The sequence below is a fragment of the Marmota marmota genome, unplaced genomic scaffold (genome assembly GCF_001458135.2).
Source record: "Marmota marmota marmota unplaced genomic scaffold, marMar, whole genome shotgun sequence".
Classification (NCBI taxonomy): domain Eukaryota; kingdom Metazoa; phylum Chordata; class Mammalia; order Rodentia; family Sciuridae; genus Marmota; species Marmota marmota.
In genome coordinates this window covers 20989690-21012772 of record NW_025999998.1, presented here as the reverse complement: position 1 = coordinate 21012772, position 23083 = coordinate 20989690, and the positions used below count along the sequence as shown (strand labels likewise).

General features: G+C 37.8%; 1 protein-coding gene across 8 annotated transcripts in view; it reads right to left on the bottom strand.

Annotated features, from left to right (window-relative positions):
* Positions 1–10494: 10494 nt before the first annotated feature.
* Tle4 (TLE family member 4, transcriptional corepressor) overlaps positions 10495–23083 on the bottom strand; it is a 136576-nt gene continuing 123987 nt past the window's right edge. For all 8 annotated transcript variants that reach the window (XM_015492954.2, XM_048806953.1, XM_048806957.1 and 5 more), the window contains 6 exons: positions 17853–18102; positions 16539–16786; positions 14638–14785; positions 14261–14411; positions 13819–13895; positions 10495–12211 (listed from right to left, as the gene is read on the bottom strand). In XM_015492954.2, the coding sequence (XP_015348440.1) occupies positions 12104–12211; positions 13819–13895; positions 14261–14411; positions 14638–14785; positions 16539–16786; positions 17853–18102 (982 nt within the window). In that variant the 3' untranslated portion in view covers positions 10495–12103. The remainder of the gene's footprint in view (positions 12212–13818; positions 13896–14260; positions 14412–14637; positions 14786–16538; positions 16787–17852; positions 18103–23083) is intronic.

Below are 23083 nucleotides of genomic sequence, written 5' to 3'. Positions count from 1 at the left end.
CAGTCTGTCTTAAAAACAGAGGGATGCTGAGAGTGGCAGGTTAGGACAATGGGGTAAGATTTGGCAACCTTACCCCATCTGATCCCAACTGTTCCTGAAACCCAGCTGCATCTCTGCCTTCCCAGCTCAGTTCTTCAGACCTCTACATTTCCCTAGTCAATGAACTGTGTTTTTACTTGAACCTTTTGATGTTGGGTTTCTATCATTTGTAACTGGTTTTCAAAAAAATATTTCAGTTTTAAATCCTTTTTCTAAAAAAAAAAAAAAAAAAGACCAGTATTCAACCTCAAATATTTACTCATAGTAAAATAGTAGAAATTGTTCTGTTGTGTCAGGGCTTATGTATCTTATGGTAACTGAGAAACATTTCCAAAAAGTCTTCAGAAAATTTATCAATTTCAACTCTCACCTGCACTTTATGAGTATATCTGTTATTCACTCTTTCCTAATTCCTCCCCAATGCTGGAATGAAAAACAATTTATTTCCCAGCTGATTAATAGGTGAAAAATACTTTCTTTAATTTGTATTTAGTTATGAATTCTAATATTCTAAAATTCTTATCTTTGCTGAGTTCTCTATCTGCATCCTTTGTCCATTTTTTAATTGATGTTTTCCTGTTGATTTTTAAAATCTATTTTTATATATAAAGATATTAAAACTCTGCTTGTCAGAGAGATGTCGCAAATATTTCATAAAATTTTGTTATTTGCATAGTTGTTATGCTCTTCTACATAAGAGCAAATTGTAGGCTAAATAATTACAATCCCCATTCTTTATTTCAAGAAATAGTGCTCAAATTGCTACTTTAGGGTATTCTCAGAAGTTATAATACCCACCAATTCTTTTTTTCCCACATTTTTTACTGGTGCATTGTAGTTGTACATAATGATGGGGTTTGTGGTTACATATTCATACATGCACACAAAATAACGACATAAGTTGACTAGTATCACTACCCAGCACTTTGCCCTACCCTTCCCATCTCCCACCCCTCGGTCCCTTTTCTTCTACTCATCTCCCTTTGTTTTTTTTTAGGAGATACACCCTGATCTTTGTTTTCCTTTTTCCTCTAGCTTCTACATATGAGGGAAAACATATGCCCCTCAGCCTTCTGAGTTCGACTTATGTCACTTAAAATCATGGCCTCTACTTCCATCCATCTTCCTGCAATTGCTATAGTTTCATTTTTCTTTATGGCTGAATAAAACTCCATTGTGTATATGCACTACATTTTCTTTATCCATTCATCCTTTGATAGTTTGGCTATTGTGAATTGTGCTGCTATAAACATGAATACTTACCCAATTCTTAAATATCATCGACTAATCTGAATAGAATCAGAATATAATCAGCATTTTTGAGTTTTCTATAACTATTGAAAGTATCCAGATTTCACTTAATTTCCCACCCTTTTGGGGAAAAAATAATGCAGTTACCTATTAAGAGTTGACCATTTTTGCATGAAGGGAAAGCTCAAGCAGCTTTCTGCCCAGACTTGATATCATTCCATCTTGACAACATTTCTTCTTTCTTTTTAGCAGGTCAATTTCCCAGGTCTTCTCTTTACTATAACTAAAGTAAGTCATCCTGTGCAGCTTGCTCCATAGGATTCAAAATACATTTTTAACCAATAAAAATTTCAAGAAGGTGAAGTTTTAAGACTACTGTGGTAACAGAAAATAATTAAAAAAAATGAACACAAGTGACCCTGAAAGTCAATACTGATTTAATAACAATTTGGCTGGAGAACAAAAAATGTGATGCAAAGAGAATCCGGTAATAAATTTCTCCTTTTGTAATATTTAGTTTTTAGTTGTATTTGGACACAATTCCTTTATTTTTATTTATGTATTTTTTTATGTGGTGCCGTGCTAGGTGAGTGCTCTACCACTGAGCCACAACCCCAGCCCAGATTTCTCCTTCAGTGTTGAGGAAAAATCATCAACAAGATCTGAGTTACAGAAAACCTGTGTACTAGTTATCTATTGCTATGTAACAAATTGTCTCAAAACATAGTGGCTTAAAACCACAAAACTGTATTTATTATCTCAGAAATCTAGGAGTATTTTAGCCAGGTGGATGTTGCTCAGGGTTTCCAATAAATCTTTAAATAAGATGTAACTTGGGGCTGGAGAATCTACTTCCAAGCTCACTCATGGCAGCTGGTTAAAGACCTCAGTTCCTCATCATATGTATGTCTCCACAGGATGCTGACGCCATGGCAGGAGGTTTCCCAAAGGAATTGAGGAGAGAGAGAGAGAGAGAGAGAGAGAGAGAGAGAGAGAGAGAGCAAAAGAAGCTGCAGCATCTTTTATAGTGTAATATAAGCTAATGTGTCATCATTTTTGCCACACTCTATTCCCTACCCAGACCAATCCTGGCACACTGGGGTTGGGGCTGTATACAAGTATAAATACCAGGAGGTGAGGTCACTAATCTCTGTCTTAGAGGTTGGTAACTACAGTTACCAACTTAATTTAGCTGTTTCCTTTTAGATCCGCCAGTCTTCATTCTCAAGATGCTCTCCCAGCCTCTCCCCTTCCCTAGATACACAGTTTGGCCATCTCCATACCTGTTCCTTCTATCCCCATGAAATACTGATAACTATGATATCTCCACAGCTTAAATGTTTCTCTTAGGTTCTGAGTTGTATTTTAACTTTCCTCCAAAAACTCTTCATATGCCATTTCCCATCCTTCACTTCAAACATGCTCCCTCTCCTGAGTGTCACCACCATCTGCCCAGCTGACCAAGCCAGAGACCTGAACCTGAGTCTTGACTCAAGTAGTGGTAGCGATATACATCTGATGATACATCTGCTTAGATATGAAGATATGGTCTTAGAAAACATGAGAATGAAAATGAAATTTTCTTTCTCAGAATGTTTCCCCCATCTATCTGCATTGTAAAAAGTTGTATTTTCTTTTTAAACATAGTTGCCAAATTGTTTCACTATTACATTTTACATGGCAACTTTATCCATATAAGTTAGTCAACAAATAGTTCCAAGAGTAAATATCTGCTGAAAATGCTATCTTATCTAACAGCTGGAGAGGAGTGGGATGAGTCAGGGCAAGAGTGAACTTTTATTATTGCCTGCAGTGCCAGCCACTGGTATATCCTTATTGCAAAAGAGAGGGTGAGGTGAGCAAGGGGTCAACATTCATTTCTGGACATAAGTGATGCTTCCTAGACTGTTGAAGTCAGGGATGACTTTTGAGGGACCACAGAGGAAATAAGATTATACAACATTCCTAAAAAACAATCCTACTTAAACTCAGCTACCCAGTTCTCCCCTAGAGAGCCAATTATGCACTTGTCTAAGTAGCTATGCATCCTACACCATCTCTGGCAGTCCTTGTTTTTCACAGAAAAACAATTCAGATAGCAACTTCAATGGTCCAAGTTCTGTGATGAGATCTTAATTAAACTTCTGCAAAATATCTCTGAATCCTTTATTGGTGTGAGAGTATGAGCCTTCTTCAACACAGGTGTGTGATATTAAGTCCTCAGAATGCCCCCAAACTTGAGCAATAGATCAAAATGTCTTTGTGAACCCAGAACACAGGTGCTCAGGATCACAGAAACCTGTGTTCTTTGCCTTGAAGCTCATCAATCCTTTGAACAGGGCCTGTTATCTCAGTGAAATTTGAACATGATTGTAAACAATCTTGTTTTAACTACCATGGTGGGGCCTTTCTGAGCTCATGAATCAAAACCCACAATAGTAATCAAAGAAAAGCTTCCCGTGTGACCCATCTCTCAAACATGAATATTGTATATGTTATAAAATATAAAATGCCCTTCAGTAGATGAATGGATAAAAAAAGTGTGGCATATATACACAATGGACTATTACTCAGCAATAAAAGAAAATAAAATCATGGCATATGCAGGTAAATGGATGGAGTTAGAAAAGATAATGCTAAGTGAAGTTAGCCAATCCCCAAAAAACCAAATAAATACCAAATGTTTTCTTGGATATAAGGAGGCTGTTTCATAGTGGGATAGGGAAAGGGAGCATGGGAGGAATAGACGAACTGTAGATAGGGCAGAGGGGTTGGAGGGGAAGGGAGGGGGCATGGGGTTAGAAATGATGGTGGAATGTGATGGACATTATTATCCAAAGTACATGTATGAAGACATGAATTGGTGTGAATATATTTTGTAAACAACCAGAGATATGAAAAACTGTGCTTTATATGTGTAATAAGAATTGTAATGGGGCTGGGGATGTGGCTCAATCAGTAATGTGCTCTCCTGGCATGCACGCGGCACTGGGTTTGATTCTCAGCACCACATACAAATAAGGATGTTGTGTCCGCTGAAAACTAAAAAATATTAAAAAATTCTCTTTCAAAAAAAAAGAATTTTAATGCATTCTGCTGTCATATATATGTATGTGTATGTGTGTGTGTATATATATATAAAATATATATATATATATATATATATATATAAAATGAGTATTGTATAAGTTATAAAAAACTTTTTAAAAAAGGTGGTGGGGGGACAAAGCCAGAACAAAACATTCCATTTTATCAAAAGATTAATACAAAGTTTTTTTGGTTTTGTTTTTTAAGCTTCCAGATTTTGAAGTTTGGAAGAAGGTGGGGGGCGGGGGGAACCATGGCTTAGGACATTTCCAATTAGAAAATTTAAAAAAGATATTTTTGATGTAACTTTGTTTTTGCTTATGTCTTTATCATTATTAATGTAGCTTAGCTTTTAATAATGCCCCTTGCCTAAAGATTCAACTTTTTAGTCACAGAGACCATTTTAGTCACAAACCAAAAAAGACATTTCTCAGACCTGAGGACACATTGTAGCAAACAAAGCCCATGTCTCACTTTATTTATACAATTTTTTTTAAGAAAATGTGGAATTTTGCTTGGATACAGTGAAAAGGCAATTTTTAGTAACCAATAAGAAGACAGGAGAGCAGCACATGGAAATAGTATGTGGGAGTGAGACAATGTAAAAGGAAGTGAAGGAATCTTCTAGGCAGCTGTACTGGTCACTGAGGAGCACACGCTGACAGAGGGCAGGGGCTGAGGACACAGGTTCTGGCATCAGACACAGTAGGCTTCTGTCATTTGCCTTTGAGTTATTTAACCTGTGAATCTGGTTTCTTTGGGGACTAACATAGGTCTACATATTCCTTCTCTTCAATTCCAAAATTCAAAGGAAACTACAAAGTTTTTCATGATGCATTTGGAGAGAAAAACAATCTGAACTGAGCTATAAAAGTTTACAGTTATTACTCCACTTAGTATGAACTGAATATTCAGATGTTTTGTTCCAGAAATTAATTACAATAAGTTATTAATGGGCTTGGTTATGAGATGTCACTGGATGGATATAATGTATAGTACAAACTTCATATTATCTTTTTAAAATCCAAAATCAGTTGGCATTTTGAGAGACTTGTGGCCCTCATAATTTCAAACACATTTTGAGGATCTATGTCTTCATTTCACAGGGTTGGAGTGAGGACTTCAGGGTGCAGTGGTGCTTACTGCTAATCCCAGTGACTCCAGGAGTGGTGTCTGAGGCAGGAGGATCAAAAATTTAAGGCTAGCTTCAGCAACTCAGTGAATCGCTATTTCAAAATTATTAAAAAAAAAAAAAAAAAAATGGGGGGGGTGTAGCTCAATGGTAGAGCAGCCTGGGTTCAATCCTCAATAGCAAAACAAACAAACAAACAAACAACAACAAAAAAAAAAACCTAATGAAAGCATAGCAGATACATGGAGCACAAATAATAGTTATTTTGACTTTATGTCAAACATTTTTAGTGTTTTCCTTCAGAAAGGAATTAAAGGTAGAAGAAAGTTCAATATCATCAAACTTTTTTTTTCCCCCCCAAAAGATTAAATTTTGGTTCTTTGGAGTAAATATCAGTTATATGGAAAATTAAATAACACAGAACTTTTCACTTTCTGAAAATGCTATGTGACTACAGTAAATTATGTTACAACAAAATCATCTACAGTAAAAATAGGAGTTTTGAAAAATTTAAACAAATCTCTAAAAGCTTGAGCAACATCAAGCTGCTCAAACTCAAATCCACAAGTCTGTGTTCAGGTTAGAAATTGTCTTGAGTTTTACAAACCCAATAGCGTGTAATATGAAGTAAAAACACAGTGCTGTCCTCTAACTTGTGCAAAAAACTTTGGAAAAACAATCACACACACACAAAATGTTGTGAGGTGGAAATGCTGTCTGCAGTCTGAAGGAGATGAAGTAGCCCCCAGTCAAAACCAATGCTGCACACAGAACAGTTGTCTGCCAAGCCCAGGCCAGCCACCTCAGGTCACAGTGAGCTTCTCAAAATGAATGCAAAGGTAGAAGCCTACTCTTCAGGGACTGGGCTAAATCCTTTCACTTTTAATCGTTTGACACTAAAATTCTCATTAGGGGCACCACTTTGTGCTTTGTTTTTTAAGATCGGCACGCAGAACAAAAGGTCTGCACCATTAGCCTTTGTTCTGGAGTAACCTTTTCAACCTTGTACCCAGGGATGTCTTCACATTCACATAAAAACCTTGATGCCTAAAGATGTATATGCCAAGAGGCTTTCTGCATGGTGACCATAACTTTGAATTTTCTGACAGAAAAGAACCAGGTTTAACAGCTGATTTTTTTTTTAAGTTAAATCTATTAGTCCAAATTTGTTTTCATTTGTCTGGGAAGGACTAACAGACTTCTGTGGCCAGTGCTTTTTCCTCCAGAAGAACCAGGCTTCTCAGCATTTGGTGCAGGATGTTATTAAAATGTGACCCAACAGGTGTTTAAGTGAATAGGAGTTTGTTCAAGTTTAAACTCTGCTGGGGCAAAGAGGTGTCTGACTGAAGTTCTTCAAATAATGTTAAGTTTAAGGAAAACTACTCTGCTTGAAGCTCAGTGGTCCTGGGGTCTTCCTCTGACCTTTGAGGTTTCCTGCTAGGGTTCCTGTGCTGCTGGCCTACAAAGAAGAAGGGTGCAGCTTGGCCTAGAGTTCTCAGGAGCATAAGGCCTGCTGTGTTTTACCAATGACGTAGTTCCTAGCACTAATTCACTCCTCCTGCAACTTCCCAGACTCCTGGGAGGAAAAAATCCGTAGCTCAACTCAAACTTTCAGCTACGTAATACAAATGATGGTCAGAATACCAAGGATGGTAGTTTCTCTTAGAAAGGGACAGTAGAAGTGTCCAGTAAAGACTGGGAAATAGCCAACTGCTCCCTAGGAGACATCTATTCACACATGAGAAGGTATGTGCATTTTAGGTAGCTCAGTTCATGGGAGGTACAGCACAGGGATAAATTGTGGTTGATTTAGGGAGTTTTCAAGAGGCTGTGTGATGCTGAAACTTCAAGCTTGTTTACTTGTATCTGGAACCTTCCCTTTCCATCTCTGTTCTAATCTGCTATGCTGCGCATAATTCTGGACTGTTAAGTAGGAGCCCTGGGTTCCAAGTTAACCTATCACCCTTGAGAGATAATGGAGTTTGGACAAATCACTTTTCTCTTCTGATCCTTTGTGCACTTCTGTGTTAATTCAGGATTTTAGCCACTGTCTGGACTTGCTGTGAAATCAATGTGACTTTTATGAAAACACTTTTTCCCCTGGACTAAGGGCAGCCATGTGGGACTTCTTCTTCTCAGCAGGCCAAATACTTAAGGTCCCAGCTAGAAATTTCCTTTCTCTGGGGAGAAGCAAACCTGAGCCCAGTTCCCTTGCTATTGCCAATCTGGGACCTAAAGGATTTTACCAACCTATTGTGAAAAACCAAGACAGAATTAAAATGGAAACAGCATCTTATAAGGGAAAAATTCTTTCTGCCCTTATGTTATTATGCTGTTATTCTCTAATACAGGAGAGGTTTTCAGGTGGACTCAGGTCATCCGAAATGAGCCATACCCACTGTCAGTTCTGCATATGTTTGAATTAAAATGAAGATGGTTGTGCGCTGCTCTTCTACTGCTGATGCCTCCTCAGTGAGAAACTGAAGAGCGAAACGTTCTGAGTTGCCCAGAAATGAGTATCAAAAAATAATTTTGGGGTTACCGATCTTATACTTTTGTAATTGCTTACTCAACGTTGAACAAGTAATCCCACAAACTAATTTCCTCACACCTTCCAAAAATATCAGTCAACAAATACCCTACAATGGACATTTTATTTCTGCAGGATCCCAGAATTTCCTGGTTGTGTGAAGTTTGAATTTCTGGATATCCCATGGCTGCTTAATTTTAGTTGTAGGTGTTATGGAGCTGAAAGTTTCCACATTCTCCATTCCAGGAGCTGGATCTTTTTGCAGCTTGCCAATGGTGAAGCCACCTTGTAAAGTACTGACCCAAAATGAGGCAGGCAGTTGTAAAAACTTAAGATCTTAGAGTTTGTCACTCTCCATTTGATCCATCAGTCTTGGGAAGATCTTGATGCCATTTTTCTGGATTTCCTTCTGTCTTGATGTGATTATTCTCCAATTGAAACTACTTTTTCCCTATCTTTGTTTTTCAGACTCTGACAGACCATACTTTGGGGCAAAACCTGTGGTAAGCTCAAGAAAGGTTTAAACAATTATTATAATTATTCTGTTGCTGGGAATTGAATGGAGGACCTCACACATGCTTTACTACTGAGCTATATCCCTATAGTCCCTAAGCAATTACTTTTAAATTTCTAATTACAACATCAAGACTTCTGTGCACAAGCCAGGCCTCAGATATAAAAATCTCATCTGATAAAACATTGGCAATGAGAGGAAACAGATGCCCATTTATTTCAGAAAGTTAGCTCCACTTATGCATTTTCTCAATTTTTTTATTCAGTTCAAAAACCAATTTTTTGGTTACTCTTAAGAGAATTGAGGGGATCAGACTTGAATGATCAGCCACCAAAAACTAATTTTGACTTTTTAAGGAACTTTGCCCTCCTAGAGGATATAAACACACTGTGCACATTATAATGCTTTTTGTGCCAAAGCAAATTTTGACTCCAAAGCTTTATCAGCTTAAAAAAATCTTAATAAGGCTACACACCTACTGATGAAGGAATAAAAATGGAAAGAACTGCATGTATATACTCACTATCATCCCAAACCTAACTCTGCAAATACTACGGATAGTTTGGTACTAGTTTGGGGAGGCGGAAACAGTGTCCTCTGTGAGGAAGGGAAATGAAACTTTGCATCGGCCATGGTGACGCTGCTGTCCAACTTTGAGGAAGCTACTCTATGAGGGACTGCCACCTTCTCTTCAAAGATATCCAGGATCAGATACTGTTAAGTAGGACATTGTCTGGTTCATCGTGTCACACAAGAGTGCCCAAGGCCAACTTGTTGTAACTTACTTACCTCCTAGTTGCCCACCTTTTCGGGTGTGTACAGATATATCCATCCTCTGACCCGTTTTCTATTCTCTCTCTCTACATCTTTGGAACTATACATAATATAAGCTGTGACAAATCCGAGGTTTCATGTATAGGTGACTAAGTAACAGAAGTCATTTCAGTGCTCTGTATACAGCAGATATTCCACATTCCTCCTTTCTGCAGTTCAAGAAAAACACTGCTCACCTGCCTAGAGATGCATCTTTGAAGATGACCAATGCTTCTGTATTTTCTCTTTGTCATTTCTCGCAGGCCTCAAATCACTTATACGTCATTCTGTGATGCAGCATGTCCCATGGCACTGTGGAATTTCCAAGCCAAATGGTTGAACACTACTGGTCTCCTCTTACACAGCACCTAGAGCTGGTATCCCCTCCAGCTTGCCACAGAGACAACCTCAGGTCTCCCAGCTCCCCAGCGGATCCCAAAAAGTGTCATATTTTTGAGTCCCAGGTTTTTGGAATTTTTAAAGTTCTTCTTTGGCAGAATCATTATAAACCTAACCAGTAGAAGCCCAAGAAGCCTGGTGCTTCCCCAGACTTCAGCAAGCTATAGGGAAAAAGTTTCCCAAACAAATAGCTGGTAGCAGTCTGTAGGGCTAACTTTGAAAGCAGTGCTGGTCCTACAGAACTTCTGGCAATGAGGAAAATGTCCTATAAATTACTGCAGTCCCTTACAATAACCATTAAGCTACATGTGCCTACTTGACACTTGAAATGTAATTACTGCTATTGGTAAACTGAATTTCAGATTTTTATTTAATTTAAATAAAGTTTAAATCTCCACAATGGTTACTAGAAATGGTAACTAGAAAGAACAGTACAACCCTGAAAGAATAAGGTGTTGAGTGACTGACTTTTTGACAGTATTTTTATGAATCAAAGAGGTGCTCAAATATTTGATGACAACCTGTCACTGGTTACTTCTATCTCCTATTCTTTTTAGCTCAAGTGAAAATAAAAACAAAATCAAAACAGTAACAATACAAAACCCACATTGCTTTACCACCAGCCTATCTTGAAAAGAACTAGTAATTTTTAATATATAGGAGTGGTATACTCAAAGATTAAGAAATAAACTAAAGCCAGCAAAACAAAGAATTAGAAAAATAGGCATATTAGAAGTTATTTATGTTTAATGCTTAAAAGTCTGAATGCACAAACAATCTACCATTATAGAAGTACTGGTGGTCAATACAATGCATTAGAACTATGTACAATGCACAGTTTAGTATCAAAATCTTTCTACACTGTAGAGTTTTACGAAACTATTAATGACATCAAACACTAAGCACTTAAGACACCATTTTTTTTTCTGCTACCACATTAGGAACGTCAATAGACAGTCCATTTCAACTTGCAGCATCCATCCATTTCTAGTATGAAATTAAGTAATTTTCTACTTATACAATAAAGTTTATCTACACGGTTCTTTTGATTTTGATCCATAGCAGCAAAGGCACTGTACATCAGCAGATCCACAGACTTAAAGGATTTTTTTTAAAGCATTCAAACAAAAATAATAATAAAAAAAGAGTCACATATTATAGTTTAACAGCAACAACAACAACATAAAAGATAACACAATGTTTCTGGCACAATGGCACAGCTTGTGTCCATTTCAGGGACATCCAACTAAGACATGGAAAGAACCGGAGGTAACGAAAGCAAGTCCTCATCCCAGGAGAGTCCATTCTTTGTGTTTTTCAGAGGGAAGTCTCTGAAAACTCTCCTCTGCTGTCCTTATTTTTGTAAAAGACTTGACTTGCACAGCAGTAGGAGTCCTTCCCTATCTGTGCAGATCCCAAAGAGAACACCACAAGGCAGCCCATAATTTCTCATAACAACAAAACTGCCCAAAGATATACATCTCCCCTTTGCAAAGAAATGTGGCAAAAATATCCAGAATGGATTAAGTTCTCTCTTTGAGGCCCGATTAAATTTGTTCATCTGTTTATAATACAATAAAAAAGGGAATTAAAAACATTACAAATATACTTGTCAACAAGTCAAAAAAAAAGAAAAAGGAAAAAGTCTAATTACTTTTATTGAATATAATCTAAAGCTATAGATGTACTGGTTAAAGTTGTCCAAATGAACTCAAATGAATATGACTTGGTCTGTCACGTTCTAATTGTTCAGCCAAATTTCAAAACATCTTTAAAATAAGTAGAAAACAAAAACATAAAAACCCAGTAACACAGCAACATATTGCTTCCATGTGTAATTATACATTTCACATCTCTATACAGTCAATAGTCTACATTTAGTGAGATTTTTAATCGATAATTTTTAAACCTTCCTTTCCCCCACTTTACCAAAAAAGGGGGGGAGGGGTATCAAATACAATGCACCTTCATCATCAATGCAGGAGCAGACAGCTTTATTTAGTCAGTCATTGTTAGAAAGCCTTCTTTAAACAAAATAAATATATTACAGGTATAATACATAATTAAAGATTCCGTTCACTGTTAAGTATGCTTATTCCATGTTCTTCCAAGCAGACAGCTGAAGATTTGGTATCACAGGTTCTTAATGAGTATTCACAATTCAATAGCGAGAAGGAGGTGGGAGGATTGGGGTTAAGGAAGGGGATTAAACTCCACAACTGCAATAAGTATCTGAAATTCTTGGTTTTAGATGTGGGAGTGGGTGGGGTGAACAAAAAAGGATGAGAGCGCAAAGTGCTACAAGGAAAAGGAGTCCAATTTGCGTGAAGATTTGTCCTTAATAAATAACTTCATAAACCGTGGCTTTCTTATCCCCAGAGCCAGTGACAATGTATTTGTCATCCACAGAGATGTCACAGCTAAGCACCGATGAGGATTCTTTGGACTAGGAAAGAAACATATAATCAAAAATGTTAAATACTGAAAGAAAAAAACCATGAGTACTGACAGGCAGGACTGGAGGACTTGCAGTAGATGCAAAGGCAATGTGTGCTGTGGAGCAAAAAGGAGCCTCAATGGGGACAGGCAGTTACAGCATCCCCGAAAGTGGCAGAATTGGATCAGATCCATTCTTAAGAGACATCTCACCAGGTTAGCCTGGAAGCTCTTGCCCCGGGGAAATCAGGGAGGCAGGCAAGTCAGTGGTATGACCTGCTTTGAGGATGAAGCGAGGCCCTATTTCAAATCCTATTCTTCAGTGAAGAGTAGGGCTTTAGTGGTATGGAAGCCCCTCAACCTCTCTCAGATAGCCTGGATCTAGGTGGAACTGCAGAAGAGCAGACATAATACCACTTATCACTCAACCTGTCTGAGCCTAGCTTCCTTCAAAGGCAAAGAGGTACAGTTAGTTTACCTGTCCTACCATCTTAGGGGGATGTTACAAAGTACAAGCAACATGGAAAATGGCAACACTGCATCTTTTGAGATAGAGAATATAAAATTATCTAGTAAAAAGTCCAACATTTCCAGAGTAAAAATATAATACAAACTTACAATAGTTGAAAAAAATACCACTGTAAGCATTTTGTATACAATGTTCAACTATGCTAAAAGGGTTCAACAGTAACTGAATGGTGCTCACTACAAAACAAACAAATAAACAACAACAACAACAAAAAAAAACCCACAGGATTTTACCCAGGACTCTTGAAGAATACTTGGAATACTTAAATTTCAAGTTTCATGACAGCAATAATATGCTACTTTTTTGTCCTACTGACTATTTTGCATGATATTTTCATTCAATGTGTTTTGGATTCAACTGAATTGATCTACTCATTGATGACTATATATCACTAAGTCAAGGAAACTGCAAATGTATTTTAATTCTAAAACGAATACCATATTAATACCATCCTAAATACAGAATATTTTTTTAAAAAAAGAGTCTTTATCTTGCCTTCCAAATCCTCACATACTAGTAAGAGAGGAGACATACTGTTTGCATGTATTTATTTGTACCACCTCTATAATTTGTTCCTTCTACAAATAATTTCATAAACTACAAAATTTGGTTCCACTGAGTCAACAGGAAGAATAAAAATTTATAAAATTAACTGACAGTTATTTAACTTTTCTTTAACAATCTTTGAAAAAAAATCAAAGAACTAATGAGGGTATTAAAGCAAAATGCTCAAGTTTTAAAATAAAAAATTTATGGGAAAACACATGAAAATTACACAAAAGATCTACTAAAATCTCCACTAACAGGTAAAATGGGATCAAGGCATGAAGAGCGGGTACACCATGTACAGCCTTGGTTCCCGGTTCAGAGGCACTGGAGAAGATTCCCAGCTCCAGGGCTTGTGGCCATGATGCTTAACTTCCTTCAGGCAGCTTCCTTCTCTGCACATTGAGAATAATATTAGCTCTAAACTCCCAGAACCTTCATATGTATATATTATTATCTGAGCATACGCATACAGCATGTGGTTAAACCACTGCTGTGGAGTGAGCACAAAATACGTGGTTGCTACACAAGTTAGGTGTTACCTGGAATATACTGGCCCCATAAGGTGTTCTCCAGGCATTCAGAAGGTTGTCCTTTCCAGTGCTTACAAACCATTTGCCTACAGGAAAAAGTTGTGAAAAGGGAGTGTTGGTGTGAGTTGGTCAGATACCCGAGATTTGTTTTACAGAGCATCAAACTACTCACAGAAACTCATCCCATTGTAACCAACAAGTTTCTTTTAACTTCAAAAATAAAGTCTATCCTCCTGAATTTAAAGATTCATTTATACTTACGATAAGGATAAAGTAGATCAATGCAAAAAATTTACACGGCATCCTACGGAAGGAGGCACGAATAAGGATGTAATACAATTCTGAAGAGGGGCACATTAATGAATCAAAAAACCTGACTTGGAATGAATGAACAGCAGTACAGAAGGAAAATTCTGATTTACAGTCAAATGAACAAAAGGAGCTTGCTTACCACAGTGAGCAAACTTGAGTGACAGCACACAACTCTCATGAAGATGTAGCTGGTATTTGTCCGGCTTGGTAACATGCAAAACTTCAACATTACTGTTTTCCATCCCCACTGCCAGCCACTCTCCAGTTGGGCAGTATCCCAGAGAAAAGATCTAGAATTAAAACAGGTAGACAAGCTTTTTAACCAGGAGGTACTACTATATCTTCTGGTGGTACTACTTAAATTATGAAGGAAATCAAGTTAATATGAATTATACAGAAAGAAACTAAAGTAACATGGATGATCCCAAAGTAATCTACAATCAAAAGTTCCACTCCATCTTTCAGCATGTCATGTTTCATAAAACTTCTAAAATGTTACAGGTATACAGTCAGTACCTGTGAGGTGAAGTCATGCTGCTGCAGCTGCCGCCCCTCGCGCAGGTCCCAGGACCTGACTGTATTGTCCAAACCACCCGTCCAGAGCTTGGTGCCATCATTAGATATATCAATACAGCTGGCTCCATCTGTGTGGCCCTGGAATTGTCTGAAAATATCAAGATGGAGGAAAACCCTTTAAAAGTTAATTTTTGATTGAAATCAATTTGGAATTCCCTGGTGATCAATTTCAGTGTAGTTCTTATCAATAGAGTTCATTTTGGTTTATTATGTTTTCTAATTATTCAAAGCAATAATGAAACATATACAGCTGGTTCTCTGTACCCATGGGTCCCACATCCATAGTTTTAAATTAAAATTTTAAATTAATAATTTGTCACTAGCATCTTAAAATGGACCCATTCTTAATAACCATCCATGGATTGAAAATATTCAGGGAAAAAAACCTGTATCTGTACTGAACCTATAGACATTTTTCTTGGCAATATTCTCAATGTGTAGTGATTATTTACATTGCTTTGGATTTTATAAGTGATCTAAAGATGATTTAAAGTATGTGGAAATATCTGCATAGGTCATATGCAAACACTATGTCATTTCACATAAGGGACTTGAACATACATGGAATTTTTGTATTCTCTGGGGTTCTTAGAACTAATCCTCCATAAATACAGAGATAGTTTTAGAAAGGGATTTAAATTTTGAGATGATAAATTCATTACACTTTTTATTTTATTTTTAAACACTTAGAAAGTTCTCCAAATTCTTCTTACATGAAAGCATGAATGATAATACACTGATGGAAAAGAGTCTCCCACTGAAATTAAATAAAGAAAACCCACCAATGTGTGTGTGTGAACTTTATCAGAGATAATTCTTAGACTTGTTCTATGAATATGATATGAAAGAGGCTGTAAGGTTTTATTTCCCTTTCTGTAGAGAGCTGGGCATGGGGAAATAAGTCCTGCCAGTGAGGTTCAATGCACCTGTGGGTATCTGTGCAGAATGAAAAGGCCACACTCAAGGAAGGAACAAGAAAAGACACCCAGAGTGCCCTAGGAATCACTCCTGGCAAAATGTACAACACAGACCACGGGGGAAGGAAGAGTCAGAACCAGTTCTAGCAATAAGAGTGATAACATTTTGTTTTTGGAATTGTAAACAGAGTTCAGTCCTTCAAAATAAGAGATGTACAGTAAAGGCCTCTTCTTTTTATATACTCATTTTGCCTTATAACCAGGGTTTATTATAACCTTCTCATATTACTTAACGGATCATACATACTCTTGTTGGCTGATAGGTGCTGATAGCTGGAGATCATTTCAGAGATTTACCTACCAATACTGACCCTACACAATCTCATCTCATTACTAAGTAAAAATTGGCATACAGTCTATCCATCCATACAGGTAAGGTAGACCAGGTCAGAGTGAGCAGCACCTAAAACAGTGCTTGGACCCATGATGAATGCTAATATTTTTTGGTGAAAGATTAAATGCATCAATACTTAAGATAGTACCACTGAGTCTTCTCAATGAGGAACTATTAACAATAGAGGTTCGTTAGCAAGTACAGATGGTAAATTAGAGCTGTCCAATGAGCTCATGAGGTGATGGGAACCTGTGTACATTATTGTCAAAGTGACCTCATTTGGAAAAATTTAAATTTGTGATGCTCAGTTTAATGGCAAGAAAACAACTTCACATTTAATAATTTAAGCAATATGGAAAACATGATTTTAAATCAATAATTTGTCACTAGCATCTTAAAATGGACCCATTCTTAATAATTTTTGGTAAAATAAATATATTCCATTTATTTAGACACACACACAATGCTGGAGCAGAATGTGGTAAAATTAGTTCCTACCCACAACCTAGAAACAAATCCTGTTGACTTACCTCACCAAAGTCTGGTTGTGTAGGTCCCACACAGCGATGTTGCCATCACTGCAGCATGAGAAGCAGACCTTGGAGTCAGGGCTAATGGCCAGGGCATAGCATGCTGGGGCTGAGGATGTCAACTCTGCTTTGATACGTGGGGTTGGAGCTGCCAGGTCCCAAATGGACAAAGTACTGGCTTCCCCTCCAACAATTAGGGTGCGACCATCAGGGAGCAATCTGCAGGAACGGATGTAGTTATCCCTGTTCTGTAGAGACAAAAACCATCAAGAGATTACTCAAGAGGAAAGGAAAACAGCATTAACATGAGAGCAGAAATCCATAAAAGTATTGTGTTCCCTCCTGGTTTAATGAGCCATTTATACTTATGACAATGATAAAGTAGATTAATGCTAGAAAATTACATGAAATTAAGGAAGTACTTAAACTTGATCTACAAAATTTAATACTGAGGTATTTAATCTTAATTAGCATCAAAACACAAAGATCTAGACCCACTCCCACCACCAACACCAAATTAACCAACTGCTTGTGTCATTTGCAGAGATACACATGCACACTATTGCAGAAGCTCTTATAGTCCTAAAACATCTAAACCTGGAATGTTGGCATACTGTCCACTGCTGTTGTCATGCTACTACAGCCAAAATGTTAGGAGTCAAAGACTTGAGGACATCTGTTCCCTCTGCCTGGCCCTGCATTATATAACTAAAGAGAAACATGGGTTTGATAAAGCAGGATCAACTGAAGACAAGATTCAATCAAGGAGTGTTAAGTGACAGAAACAAAAACAAAAACAAAAACTTCCTCCTAGTTCATGAAGTTATGGGAATCTAAGATCATTTAATTATGTTTAATTGACGTAGCCTTCTGCTTTAGCAAAAAAAGGCATAAGATTTTGTTGGCATAAGGGAAGAAAACCAGGCTGAAACTTCCTATGCAACTGAAGGACAAATACCAAGATAACAGCTAACGGGGGTTATAGTATTTGCCACATGACATATAAGTTACTTTTTGCACTTGATTATTTGTAATAACACTTTCAGAGAAACCATGTGTGAAATCCTAATTTTCTTAAACCCCTTTAACTGACAGGAAAACATGGGAGACAGGATTAATGAGAAGTGTAATATGCATGTATCACGCATCAAGAACTAGATCATTCTGCCTCAGGAACTGAAAGAAGACAGGTCTTTAAGATCAACTACCCACCTGGGATCAGTATTTTATGGTTGGATCATATACAGCTCTCCCACTAAGCCCTTACTGTGTTCTGAGTGAAGGTCTAAGTCTGGTTCATCCATGTTCACTCACCAGACAGTCAAGCTGAGAGACAGGACTCTTGTTGCCAGGGTGGCTGATGTCCCAGACCTTGACACAGCCCTTGCCACCCGTATACACATGCCTCGTGGGGTTGCTGATGGTTACTGCACACACCACCTCACCATGGTTAAGTGTGTTGATCTGGCGAGCATGTCGGGGGATTCCAGGTCCAATAAGGGCATCGGGAGGAAAGGGCACAGGCTGCATCTGACCGTCTGCACTGACATGGAAGGAGTAAGCTCTAAGGCAGTGAAAAGGAAAAAGATAGGAAAGAGAATGTAAAAAATGTTATTTAACTATTCAGTGTAGTGAGAAAGAAAACATTGTCAATGCCACTCGATAGGTATGAATAAGTCAAATTCACCTACTACAGTGAAAATAACAAAAGTTTCAAAGTTATAGAGCATTAGATCCATGACATCTCAGGCTGTTTACTAGCTGCTATGTGACATCAATTATTATTATTTGCCTCTCTGAACCTTAGCTCTACTTTCTAAATGGAAGAGAATGCACCTACATCTTACAGAGAACTAAATAAGAGAATCAATATCAAATATAGTAACTACTCTTTCAGGGGCACTGTAAAACTTGCATTGCCTTTGGGGGGAGGGGCTTGATAACAGATTTTTGTGTATAGCTTTCTAATCAAGTGACTCACTAATAGAAATCAAGCTAAAATTATGAACCTCTAAGGAGTTAAGAGTGTCTAGCACAGATGTTAAAATTTCAGATGTGCAAACATTTTTTGAAAAATAAAGTCCCATCTTAACACCTTGATCAGACTTGACAATCACAAATCCTAGTCAATCCAAAAAAGCATCCTGTGTAGCCCCAAAGGCATACATGTGAGTATCTGGAATCTCCATATTCAGTTCATACCCACTGAAAACACTTCGATTATGAAAGCATTCGGTCTAATAATGCAATTAATTGAAGTTAAAGCATCTCCTTCAACAAACTCACCTCTATTTTTAGGGCACTGAACTCAGGAAGGGGACATGTAAGGCTGCAGGCATGCAGGTTGGACTTCTGAAGGCAGGAGATGCCAGCAACAGGCTCCCTGGGGGTTATCATGGGCCATCGCCCATTTTGGAAATGGCGTCATTATATTTTGGCATGGAGTTTAGGAATGTTGTTTATGGGAAGAAGTTTTACAAAAGATAAACCAAGTGAAGGGCTTTTTCTGGGTTCACAAAGGATAGAAGCTTGAATTAAAATCACTGGGAGGTTTAGGATGAAAGTAAATTTATTAATTACCTCATACATGCCAGGTACTATCAGGTACTGGGGAATCAGATCAACAAAACTGACAAAGACCTTATTCTTATACTAACTTACATCCTAGAGGGGAAAACAGGTACTGTAAAAGCATATTAAATATGTTATATTAGGTAGCAGTGAATGTCATTAAACATGCATAGAGAATTTCAGATAAAAGAGATTAAAGGTGCAGAGTGGTCAAAGGCACCTTTGTGAGGAGGTGGCATGGCACATGAGCTAAGGCCTGAAGGAAGGACACAGGCATTGCACATATTTAGGGGAAAATGTGCAGACAGAAGGAACAAATGCAAAGGTCCTGGGGTAGAACTAAGAAAGTAGGCCAGAATGCATTCAGTAGAGAGTGACAGAAATTCAAGAGGGGAAGCAGACATGTTAATATAAGGACCTTGTTAGCTGTTATGAAAAATGTGATGAATCTGAGCCAAATGGGAAGCCACTAGAGATTTGAGTAAGGGACTCACAAAGGAGACTGTTTTGAATGTTATAACAATGTTAACACAAAGTTAACACTTTAAATGACCATTCTGGTTGCTGGGTGAAGAATGTCTTGTAGGTGGTAGGATAAAGAAGCATGTCACTAGTCAGGGCCTACTACACAGGAGAAGTCATTGTCTAGGGTGTGGGAGATAGAAAGTTGGGAATCAAATTTGAACTTCAAAGGTTCTGGCTGGGTAGAGGCAGAGAAGGTTATTCTGGATGAGACGTTTAGAATCTGGCGGTAACAGAGTCCACTTAGGTCAGCCATTCATGAGAGATGAGTTGTCTGATATAAGAAGTTACTGGGGAACTGTCCCTGAGGACACCAGAGTCACCAAAACAACAGCAGGCTCTGAGCAGAAGACTCTTAAGCCACGTGTCAAGTCTTAGTAAATTGGTAAAACCCAACAGGGTGAAAGACAGGGAAGAGTCAAATGGCACCTGTCTGAAGAAAGCAGAATTTTCACAAAGGGTAGAGAAGTACCATTCTGAGTGAGTCTAGGGAAGTGGGCATAGGAGAACCACGGCCTTTATTACCATTATCACTGGTCCTACAGATTGTGGGATATGAAAAAAATGAAAGGTCATTCCCGGCTTAAAAGACTCAGGAGAAGGGGTAGGAGAGAGCCAGGTTTCAGTTCAGACAAGGAAGGGAAAGCAGTGATGCTTGCAGAGAAAGGCTAATTGATTTAGCAATTAAGAGGTCATGAAGACTAAATCTTAAAGGAAAGAAAAGGAAGGTTATTTCAAGTTCAGATGGCGTTATACATTCTTAATGATAATTTGAGAAGATATCCCCTTCTCCCCTCTAGAATCTCTAAAGAGCCTGAGAATTTAAATAGTTAAGAAATGAGACACACACTTTCCTTCAAGGTATTCATTAGGATATTCTTCAACTTAACTACTCTGGGAGCACCTACTACTGTCCTGGCACTTTATTCTTAGAGAAGCCAAATGAACTTCAAGAGCCAGTTGCATGAAGGATATAATACAGCTCTTTGTTATCAGTATACATATCATATTCAGAACTAGAAAAAACATATTATCAAGCTCTTTAATGTATAATTAGCAAAAAGTACTGCACTATGCAAGGGAAGTCAACACTTCCAGGAATCAAAGAAATTCAGGCTCAGAGGATTATTTTTCTCTCTATAAAATTAAATGCCTCCAAAATGTAGTTAAGTACTTCCTACCCATGTACTATATGATACAAACACCACGCTAAGGATAGGAAATTAGGCAAGGAACCTGGCCCTGCCAACAAATGCCTTATAATCTAGGAATAATGAGAAAATACAAAACTGGCTATAACACCTGGAGATGGGTTTTAAAGGCTGGAAGGATTTCACCAAGGAGGGAGGAAGATGGTGGTAGGAATAGCAGAAGACAAGCACTCCAAAAGGATGAGGATAAACGACCAGAGAAATCCCTGGATTGGGTATAATCCAGGAATTCATTTATTTTATTTATTTCTAAAATCATTCAACAATGATAAGTGTGTTTGGAGGAGTTGGCCAAAGCAGTCTGACAAAATATAGTAGATATTTATTTTACCATGTTACAAGGGGAGAGCTGAATTTCTGGCCTAAGAACTTCATAGATATGATTCATTAAAGGATTTTTTGAAGAAAAAGAAACAGGACATTGCTAGGACAAAGCCATTCAAAGAATAAACTTTGTAGTACGGAACAGAATGGGTGCTAGTTTGGGTCTTGAATGTCCTCCCCCAAAGTTTAGATGTTGAAGGTTGGTCCAGCCTCTGGAGTTACTGGGAGGTGGTAGAACCTTTCAGGAGGAAGAGCCAGGTAGGAGGAAGTTAGGTCATTGGGGGAATGCCTTTGAGGAGATATTGGGATTCTGGCTCCTTCCTATCTCTCTTTGCCTCCTGCTGCCATGAAGTGAGCAGCTTCCTTTATCATGTGTCCCCACCATCATATCCTGCGCCTCAGTACAGGTTCAAAAGCAATGGAACCAACTGACGATGGACTAAAACCTTGGGAACTTTGAGCTGAAACAATTCTTTCCTTCTTATCAATCTATTATCTCAGTATTGTGTCACAGTGATGAAAAGCTGATTAACACAGACAAACAGAAGAAATAAGGAATAATGGTTCTAATAATCTGAGCGAGAATACTAGGGGACCTGAAATAGTCCAAGTGCAAGGATGAAAGTTGGAAGTAAGAGTGGATGTTACATCCTGTAGGAGTTAACTAACATGATTTGAAGAGAGAGCCAATAACTGAGTTTCTGTGAATTAGGAAATCAGAAACATTAGTTATGGGGAAAAGATGAGGGTGAATTGGGAAGGAGGCCTAATATGCTATAGTACTTGGTGAATATAATGAACTTGAGGTGTAAGGATGTCTAGCTGAGAAGTCCAACAAATAACCAGAAACAAGGCTGAAGGGAGAGGGTTTAAGGAATCAGACTAATAGTGGCCCACATTTTCCCACAAGCACATAGCATTCATCTATACATGTGAACACACAGCAGGTGAATTACAAGAATAAAGAGTAATTTATCCAACAGATATGGTGAAGGAAGCAGAAGACAGCTGAGAAAAGTTTAGACATTCTGACAGAACTATATTTCAAACTATATAGGCACTTGCAATTATCTCTTTTTAGAACTTGTGCACTGAGGTTGTTTTATTTAAATCATCATCTTTCTATGAAGACCAAGCATATTTAAAGAAGGTTCTTGGCCTTCCTACTTCCACCTAACTAATGAGGACAAGTTGTTATGTTGCCTTAATTTCTCTTAGACTTTGAAATATCTTCAAGTTTTCAACACCTCATAGGATGGGACTAGACTTTGAATTCGCAATTAAAAGCATATTGCATTATACAGTATAATATAAAATTTGGTTCTCAAGAACCAAATTAGATCACCTGTATGCCAACCAGCAAATCACAGCTATTGGAGGTTTTATTATTTAACCTGTTTCTTTTGAAAAATCTTTATTTTTTTTCATATATATATATATATATATATATATATATATTTATTTTATTGGTTGTTCAAAACATTACAAAGCTCTTGACATATCATATTTCATACATTAGATTCAAGTGGGTTATGAACTCCCATTTTTACCCCAAATACAGATTGCAGAATCACATCGGTTACACGTCCACATTTTTACATAATGCCATATTAGTAACTGTTGTATTCTGCTACCTTTCCTATCCTCTGCTATCCCCCCTCCCCTCCCCTCCCATCTTCTCTCTCTACCCCATCTACTGTAATTCATTTCTCTCCTTGTTTATTTTCCCATTCCCCTCACAACCTCTTATATGTAATTTTGTATAACAATGAGGGTCTCCTTCCATTTCCATGCAATTTCCCTTTTCTCTCCCTTTCCCCTCCCACCTCATGTCTCTGTTTAAGGTTAATCTTTTCCTCCTGCTCTGTTCTTAGTTGCTCTCATTATATCAAAGAAGACATTTGGCATTTGTTTTTT